Raw genomic sequence first — 14,239 nt, 5'->3', positions numbered from 1 at the left:
TTATTGTTGTTAATGTCTTAGTGTGCTTATTTCATAAATTAAACTTTATCACAGGTACACATATACAGGAAAACAACATAGTATCCATAGGGCTCTGTACTATTCATGGTTCCAGGCATCGACTGGTGGTCTTGGAATGCATCCCCTACAAATAAGGGGAAACTACTGTATTCATCCATGGTGTCCTATAGCAAGCACACTTCTATCAGGTAATCCATAATTACCTACCTTGCTTGTCGGTAATGCTGTCCCACTATGAATATCTCCTCCCAAATCGAAAGTTGTCTCCTGAACAATTCTGATGGGATAAAACAAGAAACACACTGACTTAATAACATTCCAATGACAGCCAGAGTCTCTTTTTAATACACAAGGAAGAACTAAGAGGCCAAATGTTCAAAGGTTTTTAAGAAATTGCTCTATTTTCAGCACACGAACTTACAGAATTAAAAAAACACCTTATCCTCAATATTCCCAGGATCTTTTTTGTTTTTTTTTTTTTTTTGAGATGAAGTCTTACTCTGTTACCCAGGCTGGGGTGCAGTAGCGCGATTTTGGCTCACTGCAACCTCCGCCTCCTGAGTTCAAGTGATTCTCCTGTCTCACTCAGCCTCCCGAGTAACTGGTATTACAGACAAGTGGCACCACGCCTGGCTAATTTTTGTATTTTTTGTAGAGATGGGGTTTCACCATGTTGGCCAGGCTGGTCTCAAACTCCTGACCTCAGGTGATCTGCCCACTTCAGCTGTGAACTTCACAAATAAATGTATGTGATAACCCACCAAGTATTCACCTTGGAGAAAGACATTAATTCTAAATGGTCATATGTGGCCCAGTGTGTAAGGTCTGGGTGGCTAATCAAAGGCATAAGTGGAACAAAACAATGGGAAAGGCCAAGCAGGGAAGACCACGTGGGTTTATGTTTGTGCTTCAGGAAGAAAGCCTACACTCTAGGGGAGTTTTCAGTTGTTTTAAGCAGCATGACTGAAAAATAGATAATGAAGTGGCTTAACAGTATGTTTTAAAAAGTAAAACCAAAGGAGAAGTCATATTCCCTACCTACAAAAAAATTTTACTAGATAGTCATTAAGAAAGGCTTTCTGTTTTCCCTTACTAAGCCCACGTGCAAGTCTTCAGAAAAGCACTAGGTGGAGCTAAAATATTCTGAATTCCTTAAGAGACCTTAATGTGTTTCATTATCAGTCACAGAAAAGAATACTTCAAAAAATTTTATAATCTTAGTTACACTGAATAATTACAAAGAACACCATGTTTTTTCCACAAAACAAAAGGTACTGTTTTAGTATGTTGGCTAAAAAACCACAGTTTAAATATAAACAATTTAAAACCAGTGAGAACTTCCAATTAAGACAAAGTCAAGACCTTTCTTCTTTCCTCTAAAACCAACCCAAGTTAACAATGAACCAAACTCACAAACTTCACTTTGATTTTTTTTTTTTTTTGAGACGGAGTCTCGCTGTGGCCCCCAGGCTGGAGTGCAGTGGTGTGATCTCCGCTCACTGCAAGCTCCGCCTCCCAGGTTCACACCATTCTCCTGCCTCAGCCTACTGAGTAGCTGGGACTACAGGCGCCCACCATCCACCTCGCCTGGCTAGTTTTTTGTATTTTTTAGTAGAGACGGGGTTTCACTGTATTAGCCAGGATGGTCTCGATCTCCTGACCTCGTGATCCGCCCGTCTCAGCCTCCCAAAGTGCTGGGATTACAGGTTTGAGCCACCGCGCCCGGCCCACTTTGATATTTTTTTTAAAATTGAAACAAAAAATAAAAAGCCAAGTTATCTATGAATAATCTGAATTACTTTAAGTATAATCAAAACATTTTAAATCTTAAGGTTAATCTATTTACCCAGGTTTATGTCTTGGGCCCTTAACCATCAGGCCTCCATCCACAGATCTTTTTGCAAGAGCATGATCCTGACTGGGGTCTACAAACTTAAATACATGGGATGCCCCAAACTGCACTTTCATGCCACTCTGCAGCATGGTGGTTTCCGAGATGCGCTGGCCTTCCACATAGGTTTCTGCATCCATACTTCTGGGCGTCACAGTGACCACTCCATCCATGTTGGTGAGGTCACAGTGATGGGGCTGAATTCCTGGGCCAAACAACTGGAAACAGAAGGAAATCAAAGAAACTCCTATCATGAAGTTTACAGCATTTAAACACAGAATTTTAAAACTGTGAGTACCCCTTTTATGATAAATATAACATAATAAGCTCTGGATTTTTAGTGCCTTTTAAAGTGGATTTCCCTCAATAGCATAAAAATAATTAAACTGTCAAAAAAAAAAAAAGTCAAAACAATCAGACTTTTTATTTTTATTATCCAGTGACTTAAGGCATACTGTAACTTTGCATTAAAGGCATACAGTCGGCCGGGCGCGGTGGCTCATGCCTCTAATCCCAGCACTTTGGGAGGCCGGGATGGACGGATCATGAGGTCAGGAGATCAAGACTATCCTGGCCAACATGGTGAAACCCCGTCTACTAAAAATACAAAAATTAGCCAGGCGTGGTGGTGCGTGCCTGTAACCTCAGCTACTCAGGAGGCTGAGGCAGGACAACTGCTTGAACCAGGAAGTCAGAGGTTACAGTGAGCCGAGATCGTGCCACAGCACTCCAGCCGGGTGACAGAGCGAGACTGTCTCCAAAAAAAAAAAGCATACAGTCATCTTAACCAATATTTGTTGGATGGTTAATGGACAAATCTATACAGATCATTATGATTAAAGATTCCTATCTATTTTATCATTTTTAGTGCTGTGCTAAGAAAGAAATGACAGACAGAACTGAAAATTACATTAACAATCTGAACCTATCATCTTACAAACTGAGAAATAAGTACAGAGCAAGGGTGATTTGCCTGAATTCAACTTCAAAGAAGTGACAAATCCTGACTTCATTTATTCAAAGAATGTGTTAAGCTCTGTTTTAAGTACTTGAGAACAGTATTAAGCTAAATTTAATTAGAATTTACTGAATGCTTACCGCTATGTGTGTCAGACCCAGTGATAAGCACTTTTACATAGTTACATCCTGTAATCCTGAAATAGACCTATAAAATTATCATCACCATCTTTGAGAGAAAAGGAAGCAGCTTCAGAGCACTGTCATCACCAGCCCAAATTTCTAGAGGTGGAGCTTGAACATAAACTCACATTCTGCTGTTTTCACACTAAAGCAGAGAAAAGTGACCCAGAGTAGATAAATTATTTATATTTAAGTACAATGTAGTCTGTAATTCTAATTCCTTCTTTCACTACTATGTGGCAGGCTCTGTACAATACGTTGTGCCTCCTGGAATGTCAGAGTTGCAGCAGGAAGCTCAGACTACGTACCTGGATAGAGCTGTCATCCAATTTTTCTGTACCAACTTCAGTAACACTTAACTGAAGGCGGTAAAGCTTTGGCTTATCTCTAGAGTCAGAACCATCTGCAAGAAGAGAAGGAAGACAACTGTATTTGCAAAGTCTAATATTATTGTCATGTTATTTCGAACAAACAAAAAGTTATCTCAGGCATTACAGTTCTCAATTCTCAGGATTTCTTTTCAAAGTATTCTCCAAACTTATATAACACAATTTAACAAATTGGATACAGAAAATTCAAAATAAGAAATAAACGTATCAGTATCTGGCATTAATTCCACCACATTCTTATTACATTAAAGAAAGTCTTCTCTACCACTGCTCTGGATTTTTGTGAATGATTCTGAGGAGCAACTGTATTAGCAAACTGAAGCTCATCAAAGACACATGGGCCTTCCCTTCGGACCAGATCTTTTCCTGCAGTATTCTTGCTGCCCTTACGGCACACAACACAGTACAGGTTGAGGGCACAGCTAAATCACTGATGGAGGTTTTTAAATGTACAGTTCTCATGGCTCTCCCCAGACCTCCTGGATCAAAAGCCCTGGGGATGAGGCCTAAGCATGTGTCCTCTGAAAAATCTCCCCAAATAACTCTGTCCATTACTGATTAAGAATTACAGTTAAAAGTGGTTAGCTCCCTGGAGTAGAACTGGCATAGAAGGAAGACTGGGTTTTGTGGCTTTTTTTCTTTCTTTTTGTCATTTTATACCTTTATGAACTGTTGGAATGTTTAATTTATATGAGCATGTGTTTCCACGACAGGGAAGGGGTGAGGAGGAGGAGGAAGCTGCTCTGCCAAAGCCCTTTAGTCCCAATACATCTAGACATGTTTTCTCATTCTTCACCTACTGTATCCCAGATGAGGACAATGTCACTTCATTACCTTAACTAAAAATGAGGTATCCTGATTTCAGAGTTGACATATGAGAAAATGTGCCTTCCAGAGCCCATGAATGATGATGTAACTGCAGAGCTTAGCGCCTGCACCACAGCCATGGCAGTCTGGTGTGGCAAGTACATCACCCACCAAAGCTTAGGAAAAGGCCAAACCAGTAAGAGTCTCCCTGATCTGCTTTATGAGTGCCTTATAACTTTCAAACCCACTGATTCCATTACCTGTTAAAATCTCTAGTCACTGCGATTAGGAATGTAAGCTTTGAGAGCTTCACAGGTTAAACAGTTTGGAGAGTATGAGCGTGCACAGAGTTTCAGACTGCTAAAATCTCTCAGCAGTGGTGCCGCTAAACTCTCACAGACAAAAGACTCCATAAAAATGCAGGTTCTGTTAGAACTGATGTTAATTTTAGGGTATACAAAGTTACATTCTAATGACAAAATTTTCCATTTCTGAAATACTCCGTAATCTGTGACATCGAGTGAAGGTAAGATGAGACTGAAGTACCTGAGAGACACTGATGCCTAAAACCCATTACAAAATTGATTCGTCATCTGTGCTGCTTCACATCGTGTTGAAAAACAATTTTCAACTCTAACTGTTCCAATAAAGTCCTGATCTGAACAAGACATTAAAATCATCTGGGGCTTTTCCTGGACATAGTTAGTTCCCTTCCCAACCTGCTGAGTCCAAATCCTCCAGTTTACTATTTTGTGTGTTTTAACCACCAAAGGCAGTTCTAATGAACCCCCTTGGTTAAGAAATGTGTCCCTCTTATCTACTCCCGGAGCACCCCATTTCTGTTATATTAATTGTACCACTAACCGTATTGTATGATGATTTCCATCTACTTATCTCCCTTATCTCTGAGCTCCCTGGTGGCTAGGTTTAAAAAAAAAAAAAATCTTTTTTACCCTGGCACTGATCACTCCACATATGGTCCATAGTTAGGAATCAATAAAGACTTGACGTGTCAGCAGTGAATACTTATATAAAAATAAAGAAAACTGAATGCAATAGTCACAGAGAAATGACACAAATAAAGAAAGCAAAAGCAGTAAATAAGTAATCATGTGTGAAACAAGAACATTTCAATGCAAAGTTAAAAACAGAACATTAAAAATGTATTTAGAGATGAAAGAAAAATTCCCATCCATAGTCTTCCAAATTCTGAATGCTTCTGACAGGTCTCCTATGAGACAATAAAGAGGCATCACAAACCTTTCTACATCCACGGATTTCAAAATAGAGAAAGGGAGAAAGAGAAGCTGCTTTCTCAGTCTCTCCCTTTTCCTCACCTCACTATGGTAATAGAAATCTGTCAACTAATAGATTAGAAATAAACTTCCTTCCTAGGCTCTCTTTTCTTATTACTTCACAGTAATAATAGGAAACCATAGTTAAAGCTGTTACAGATTTTGAAGAACCTAAATGGTGGCCACAGGATTTAGTGGATAAAGGGATGTTTGGTTTGAGCTGGGGAGAAAAGGGAGAGTGCAACAGCCCATTCCCTCTCCTCATTAGAAGGACAGTTATCTCACAGGGAGTAACATACAAAACTGCTGCCAAAAAAAAAAAAAAATCCCAAATTTTCTCCCCTTCCTCAAAGAGTATTCTACAAATAGTCAATTTCTGCCCAAAGTGCCTGAGTCTCTTTCTTCTCCATAGATAATGACAATAAATCTGGAGCACCTTGAAGAGCAGGGACAAATCTAAGTAACCCACAAAAGACAGTAACAGCACTGCTACCAGAAAGTTTTCCTAGTCTACAAATGAAGGGAGGCAGACTGGCTGAGCACCACCCAAGGAGTGCTTTGAAACAGCATGCTGTCTTTACTCCCCAGCATCCCTCCACAGCCAGTGCTGCTTTTGCTTTCAGTTCCTTCCCAGGGTGAACCTGGTAAAATAAAGATGCAAAATAAGCTTCCAGTAAATGAAATGAGTTCTAGATATGGAACACTTACTAGGTACAAATAAAATGACAGTACATCAAATTTCTTTAAATAGTTTATTTATATCAACTAAAACTGATACATAAGATATTTGGTCATTCAACACTATTTTGCCCATGAGGTTCTGTTAGTGCTTTAGTTACAAAAGTAGTAGTAAGCATAGCATTACCTTCATAAGTGTGATAGTTGTAGTAGGCAAAGTGATTCCTTCTCCCTGGGATTAAGACACATGCCAGGACCCAGGTGAAGGCAGCATCAGCAGGACAGAGACCATGCAGAACACGCGGAATAGGGAAGGAGGAGAAGAGACGCAGAGGGTGAACTTCAGTGAGACACGTTTCAAAGGAAGAAAAGGTACACTTCACCCATCAGCTTTTGTGAGGACAAGACTATACTAGTGCCCCAGTCAGTGTTTTAGAAACCAACGCAGACTGTTAAGGGAAACCACAGGACAACAGGTGAGTCACCAAGCAGCAGGACAGCAACAGTGAGTTAATCATATAAAGGGCTACCACCCCACTGGGCTGATTTCTTCTGTTTAAAGAACACATTCGAATCCAAAGCAAAGAACGAAATAACATATTTGCTCCCCATTCCTCCAAAAGACAATGTTGAGCTCATGACCACATCTCAAAAACTCCTAACCACACCCAGCAGAACCTCAGCATTGAGGATATAATGCTTGGCTGACAATGTGCCCAGGGGAAATACAGTACTTATCTATTCATAACAAATCACTATGGATGAATATTATTTTCTCATAAATGGCAAAGAGATCAATTTCATTCAGCATGCTGACTAAATGACATCATGACTTAGTGAAAGAACATGGCTTTGGTGCAGGGAAGACCCTGGCCTTGCATTCAGGCTTGCCACTAACCCCTAGGTCACCCTTAAAATAGTGGTACCAGACCTGAACTTCAGACATTTGTGGAACAAGTTAAGCTATCCCATAAGCACAGGGCTCACGAGAAGTCGGGACTAGAGGCAGAGTCACTTGTCACATGGCACTGTGTGTGATTCCCTCCCTCTGTGTGAATTACCTGAAGGCAGGAATGAACTTAATCCTTTTGTATCCATTGCTTTGCCTAAAGTAGAAGGGTCAATGAATGCTGACTGAAGGCAGCAGAGAGCCATGAGGAATGCAGTGTACTAATAACCATGTAACAAATGTTGTTGCCAGTATTTGGTGAAAAGTAGTACAGAACCGTGATCTACTCCACACCTACAAAAAATCATTCTATATATCTGATTACCTGAGAGACTATACATATGAAAGCAGTCAAAATAACAATTCTCACTAGAAGAGAACTTCCCAAGGTGAAGGGCTTTGATGTGTTTTGGTGCTCTGCCTCCAAGGCCCAGAACGCAGTCTGACACACAACAAGTGTCAGTAACTATTCATCAAATGCACGAGCCAATGAGTGAATTCCCATCCAGTTTCTGCTATCTACCAAATCAACTGTCCATTACTCATTTGAAAATTATTCTGTTAGCTGCTATTTATCAATTTCTCTAAGGACTTAACACTCTTAAATCCTCAAAAATTTGGATTTGAAGAACAATCATTAGTTTCTAGAATTTAACATAAAAATTTAAAGGGCAGACCCAATACCCAAAAAAGAGTCTAAAAATTTTTAAGTTCAAAAACTAATGGCTGCTTCACAGTTGCCATTCATTATCTCAGATAACCAAACACCAATGCTCTCACACACATTATAGACACACAACAATACCGGATGTGTTTCCAAACTACAGTGAGATAATATAACTTTAAATAAATTTTCCACCCAGAAAACTGAGGTTAGCAACACCAAATATGCCTCACAAATAGCTAATCAATTCATTTTTTTAAAGTCCTGAAGCATAAGTAAGTATAAAAGCTACTACCTAAAGCCACACTGCCACTAACTGTGGCATCAAAATGATACCATCACTTCCTGTATCTATATAACCTACTCTACCATGAAACTGCTGGACAACAAATATCGTATCTAATCATTAGTTAATTACAATAACCTAACTTTAAGAAACTAAATGTAATTCATGTTCGTGGAGCCATACATCATACACATAACTGGTTCAATTTTCTGCTAATTTGTGATTACTAAATCGGGCTTTCTTTCAATGCAGCTTGGGATGCAGGTGCAACACTCTGATCTTCACAGTATTGTATAATGCAGGTCACATAACAGCATTTAATAATGAAATAAGAAATGAAGTAATGTTAACTGAATGATAAATGTCATGTACAGCATACATATGTGCAAATATACACTCTACCTAGGAATGTGTGTGTAAAACACTTCCTTAAGAACGCCCACGTTATTTCTCTACTCAATGGCTAACATGAAACAACAGCTTTGGCGCCTTAGAGTTCTACAAACAAAACGCTTAGAGGACTTGTGAAAATAAACGTAGTCTGTTATTTTAAAATCAAATAGCCTTCCTCTTACTAAGATGGGTTTCTTAGATATACAATTTAAAGATATCCTTTTTAGATATTGTCCATGCATCAGAAACTACAGTTAGACACACAGACACACACACCTTTATGAAATCTGCCCATAAAAGGGGTAAATATCACTTTGTCAATTTTAATAGATTAACTATTTTACTAAAGTTATCTTGAGAAAAAAAATTAAGGGATTAAAATAATTTAAAATTGTCTATACACTAAATTTTGTTTCTTAATACTCATTTTTGTCCATGTGAACCATTTTTACGTAAATATATACATATTTTATAACCTTAAGTTTTTAAAGAAATGTTATGAGAGTTACCTTTTTAAAAAAAAAAAAATGGCTAAAAATGTTAAGTCAGCCAACAGAAGACTACCTGAAGATGCATTAGAAAGTACAAAGATTTAAAGCTAAAAATGCACATTAATAATATATGCTGGTGTGACCATCTTTCTCACCTGGGCTTAACTCTACTAAATAGGGCAGCTTCTCTGGAGGAAGGGCAGAGCCATAGCCAGACCCGTCAGCTCTCTCCTTTCCCTTGGGTGTCTTGCCTTCCAAGTGTTTCTTGGTTTTCTTTGGGATGTGGTCTGGTGGCCTCCTCTTCAACTGAAAGACTAAAATCCCTAGAACAGCAGCATGGGAAATCATCAGGCAGACTCAGGTTGGTCAGGATGGCCAGCTGACTGGCAGTCAACCGTGCAAAGCTTTCTCAAGAAGATGCATGTAATTTAGGAACATCTGCCAAGGAATCACTGAGTAAAGCTTACTCAATTTATACTTTTACTCAACAGAGGAAATATTAGCCTCTTGATGTGTTTGAAAAGCTCTAGCAAGCAATTTCCAAAGAGTATTCTAAATTAACAGCTACCTAAAGACATCATAAGCTTGAAAAACAACACATCAGTTTAAGAATAAATGCTTACATTAGTAAACAACTCTATGATCAGTAAATACATTCATATATATATAAACCACATTCACACACAAATACACATATGAAAATGTACTTTTAGGGTGATAAGTACACCAAAATCTCAGAAATCACCACGAAAAACACTTATTCATGTAACCAAATACCACCTGTTCCCACAAAAGCCTACTGAAATAAAACAATTCTATTACTAACAAAATAAATATATTTTTAGTTGACCTGATTTTTATTAAATTCAACTTAAAGAATTAAAGCAATTTGCCTTTAATAAAATTTTAACTTTATACTGTTTTTAAAAAGTACTAAACAAGTGTTTTAAGGAGGATAGAAATTTGCTTGCTGAGAAAGTTTTGGTGTTTTAAAACTACCAATCTACATTCCATATTGACACGATTAAATGGCAATATATTTTTATGTTGTTATTAATGTAAGGCCCTCTACAGAGTTAACAGTTAACTTACGACGTGAATTTGAACGAAAATCATATTTTCTTAAAAACACAGCTTTAAACTTTGTTTTGAAATAATTAGGGAAAATTGTTTCAGTAGTGCTAAGTGTGAATTCATTATCTGAAATGACGAAATCACTGGACAATCTATAGGGTTACAGAAGTCATTTTCTCTATTATAACAAATCTGTTCAAACATCACACAGTTAATCTGGTCAGCATGAAATGTGTTATCTACTACTGGTAGATACCAATAACCTTCCGCTTCTTGCTGTGGTGCTAATATTCTAGTTTCTTCATGAGATGTGTGATTTACCTGCAGTATCACCATTTGTTCAGTATCTAACACATGAGACTCAGATAAGCTAAGTATGGTCTTACGGACAATAGCATCACTTAGGAATCATCAAGCAAGTAAATGAAGGAGGCAGAAAGCTCTACAGCAAAAAGTCATCCACATGGAGAAACCCTGTCTCTAGTAAAAATACAAAATTAGCCGGGCATGGGGGCGGGCGCCTGTAATCCCAGCTACTTGGGAGGCTGAGGCAGGAGAACTGCTTGAACCCGGGAGGTGGAGGTTGCAGTGAGCCGAGATCGCGCCATTGCACTCCAGCCTAGGTAACAAGAGCAAGACTCTGTCTCAACAACAATAACAACAACAAGGCCATCCAAAAATATTTATGTACACATCTCCTACATCATGTGGTAAGGTGAACACCTGGTATATCATGTAGGAACCTGGTGTCTGTAATCCTTTAATAAGGTTACTACCTTTGTCACTTGGCCATTCCCTGAAGATTTGTAAAGGACACTCATCATCATCAAGAATAATTTCTTTAGCACCCTTTTCATCAGAATGCTGGGCTCCAGGAGGAAGCATAACCTAAAAAAACAAAAATAATTAACTGTGAATGTGCCAAAGTAACTAGGTTGGTAAATACTTAAAAGAATACATTTATTGTTTTTGAATGAATAAAATGTCACTGTAGAATTATATTAATCAGGCACTAGAAACAATTCTCACTCATCTAAATAATCATCAATAAAAGTGAAAGGTAATAGTCTACAATAAAAAGCTAAGCCAGCTGATTTGGCTGCCTTTAATCACCTGGTCCCTAAAAAGAGCTAGACTGAATATTCTTTTTTTTTTTTTTTTACAACCTTTTATATGGAAAGGCAGTATGTAATGGTTAACTTCTGCATAATTTCTTCACTATTGCAAATTTCAATCTCTCTAGTCCTTAAACCACCTTTTCACATTCAAACAATTGTTTTTATAAAGTGGGTTCATACAATATGTGATCTCTTAGGATAACCACCACACAACAAGCCAGAATAGTTTTCGTATTCTTGTAAATAATCTATGATAAAATTTTAATCAGACCATTTAGCTATATTACAGGGCAAGTAGTCATTCATTCAACAAATGCTTTTAACCACCTGCTTCAATATACTGTATTCACTGAACTCTTAAAAATTCATAATGCTGTATTACTTTTTTATTATGTTTTTACTAGAGCCAAACAGTTTTTTTAATCATCTAAGAAAGCCCCCAAAACACTGTAATATGGAGGAGAGTGGAGATGATGGTTGTCCAATATTCTTCTAGACTTTGGGCTGGTGCTTCATCTTCACTCTAACACACTGCTAACATGAACCAAAACGGGATTAGAGAGAATAAGAAAAGAAGGCCAAGTCACTGGCATGTGAACATTACTTGCAACCTGTAATTAATGTAATGATGTTATCTTAATAGACCTCACCACCCAAATGTATCCTCACGCTCACATACCAAATGGGTTAGACTCTTCTACAGAACCCCGTAATTTCTCTCTACACTGCTTCAATTACCTTAAAAAGACAAATAGACTATAACATACCTTATCATAAATTAATCTTTCTTCATAGTGTTTCATATTAAATTCAGTATCTTGGCTCAGAACACATACTACTTCAGGATCTGACCTTCACTCATCTCTTTAGTCTCCATTGTTATCAAACATTTAGAGCCAAGTCACATGGAACCAGAATTCTCTCACTCGGTGACATATATCATGCTTCCATGACCCGTCCTACCCCAACTTTCAGGTCTAATAACATTCATTCATCCTTCAGTTTAAGTACAACTTCTCTAGAAAGCATTCAATGATTTTCATTCTAATAGAAAAGCTCCCTGTTTTTCTATTTCTATTTCTTAGTCTTTCTGTCTCCCTTTATTATAAACTCTAAGGGCAGCTTCTTTTTATCCCAGGATAATACTAACAAGGAGAAAACTTATTGAATAATTAAATAGATAAAATAATGAATAAAGAATAGGAAAACAGCTACAATTTATAAAATGGCAAGCTGGACCAGGCGCAGCCGCTCATGCCTATAATCCTAGCACTTTGGGAGGCCGAGGCGGGTGGACTGCCCGAGCTCAGGGGTTCGAGACGAGTCTGGGCAACACAGTGAAACCTCGTCTCTACTAAAAAATACAAAAAATTAGCCAGGGATGGCAGCGTGCGCTTGTAGTCCCTCAGCTGTTCGGGAGGCTGAGGCAGGAGAATGGCTTGAACCCAAGAGGCGGAAGTTGCAGTGAGCCGAGATCATGCCATTGCACTCCAGCCTGGGTGACAGAGCGAGACTCCATCTCCAAAAATAAAAATAAAAAAATAAAAAGGCGAGCTGAGAAGATAAAGAATTTCAAGGCAAAACAATAATTACCTTCTGATTTGTACTGCCTAATCTTGTAAAAGAAAACTGGTTAGGAAATAATAGAACAGAAAACCAAAACCAGAAGAAACACTCAAAGGAAATTATCAAATGATTTCATAAGGGACTGTCAATAAAATCCCAAGATAGGCTTTTATAACTTTAAAATCCCGATTAAGATGCTCCTTCACTTTCTCATTTTCATCAGTAAAAATGAGCCAAAAATTACTGAAAGGAAACAGATGTTACAAAGTTTATCAGATGCAATTTTATAGAACAGTTTATTATTAAATAGACTTATATACACTAATCAACATAACCATTCCCTTGGCAAAGACTGGAGCAACACTATGTATCTGATGCAACACTAGACTTTTTTTTTTTTTTTTTTTTTTTTAATAGAGCCTCGCTCTGTCACCCAGGCTGGAGTGCAATGGTGTGATCTTGGCTCACTGCAACCTCTGCCTCCCGGGGGTTCAAGTGATTCTCCTGCCTCAGCCTACCAAGTAGCTGAGATTACAGGTGCCCGCCACCATGCCCAGTTAATTTTTGTATTTTTAGTAGAGACGGGGTTTCAAGTTTCTGCCCTCAATGTTCACGCAACAGATGAGGGACACAGATCAGAAAGCATCAGGCCTCTGTTCAGTAGTACAGACCCTATGTACATTGCTGTTTTACTAATAGTATTCTGACTTAGGAAACATTGTACAGCAGTTACTAATCAATTGTAAGTATAAGGAACACTTAAAAAACCCATCATATCCATGGACTTAATTATTCTATACGTAAATTATGTGTCCTATATATACAACCATGCTTGCTACATAGTTCTTGTGAACAGATAAATGATTATTGTATAAGGCCCAGGATTATAACAGAGCTCTCCTGTACTTTAAGTAACTGTCAGGGCAACACACCACAACGTCCTCTAGCTCAGGTATTCTTTCTTCAGAGACAATGTACAATTACCTTGACTATACAATCTTATAACCTTACCCCATCAACAGCCCACAAAATATGGCAGAATTTCTCCTTCAGAGAGAATGCACAATTACCTTGACTAAACAACCTTACCCCATCAACGCCCCACAGAGTATGGCAGAACTCTAGTTCATGACAGTGTTTCTTTATCTATGGATTCTCATTTAGAAGTATAAATTTTAAAATTTCACTTCTGAGACAACTATTTTCCTTCAATTTTATCAATATTATTTCTTGCTTCCTACTAAATAAAGGCCAAAGAAATAAAAAGGTGCATCAAATTACCAAATACCCATGCTCATCTATCTTCTCCCTTCCCCACAACGAAATGAGCTTGGCTGTATTTCTTTCTGATTCTGAATAACACAAGTTCACTGTAAAAAAAAATACAAATACAGAAAAAGCACAAGAAAAAAAAAACTACTCTGAGATAACTATATTTTTGTGACCATACTTTCAATAATTATCTTTATGCATTTAT

The 14,239-nt window shown here is 38.0% G+C and overlaps 1 protein-coding gene across 6 annotated transcripts in view; it reads right to left on the bottom strand.

Annotated features, from left to right (window-relative positions):
• Positions 1-14,239, bottom strand: part of AFDN (afadin, adherens junction formation factor) — a 147,890-nt gene that overhangs the window by 68,084 nt on the left and 65,567 nt on the right. For all 6 annotated transcript variants that reach the window (XM_031935538.1, XM_023223615.2, XM_023223616.2 and 3 more), the window contains exons 7-11: positions 10,855-10,966; positions 9,160-9,327; positions 3,361-3,455; positions 1,868-2,130; positions 229-298 (exon numbers count right to left, since the gene is read on the bottom strand). In XM_031935538.1, coding sequence (XP_031791398.1) covers positions 229-298; positions 1,868-2,130; positions 3,361-3,455; positions 9,160-9,327; positions 10,855-10,966 — 708 coding nt within the window. The remainder of the gene's footprint in view (positions 1-228; positions 299-1,867; positions 2,131-3,360; positions 3,456-9,159; positions 9,328-10,854; positions 10,967-14,239) is intronic.

The sequence above is a fragment of the Piliocolobus tephrosceles genome, chromosome 5, assembly GCF_002776525.5.
Source record: "Piliocolobus tephrosceles isolate RC106 chromosome 5, ASM277652v3, whole genome shotgun sequence".
NCBI lineage: Eukaryota > Metazoa > Chordata > Mammalia > Primates > Cercopithecidae > Piliocolobus > Piliocolobus tephrosceles.
This window is presented reverse-complemented; position numbering and strand designations above follow the sequence as displayed.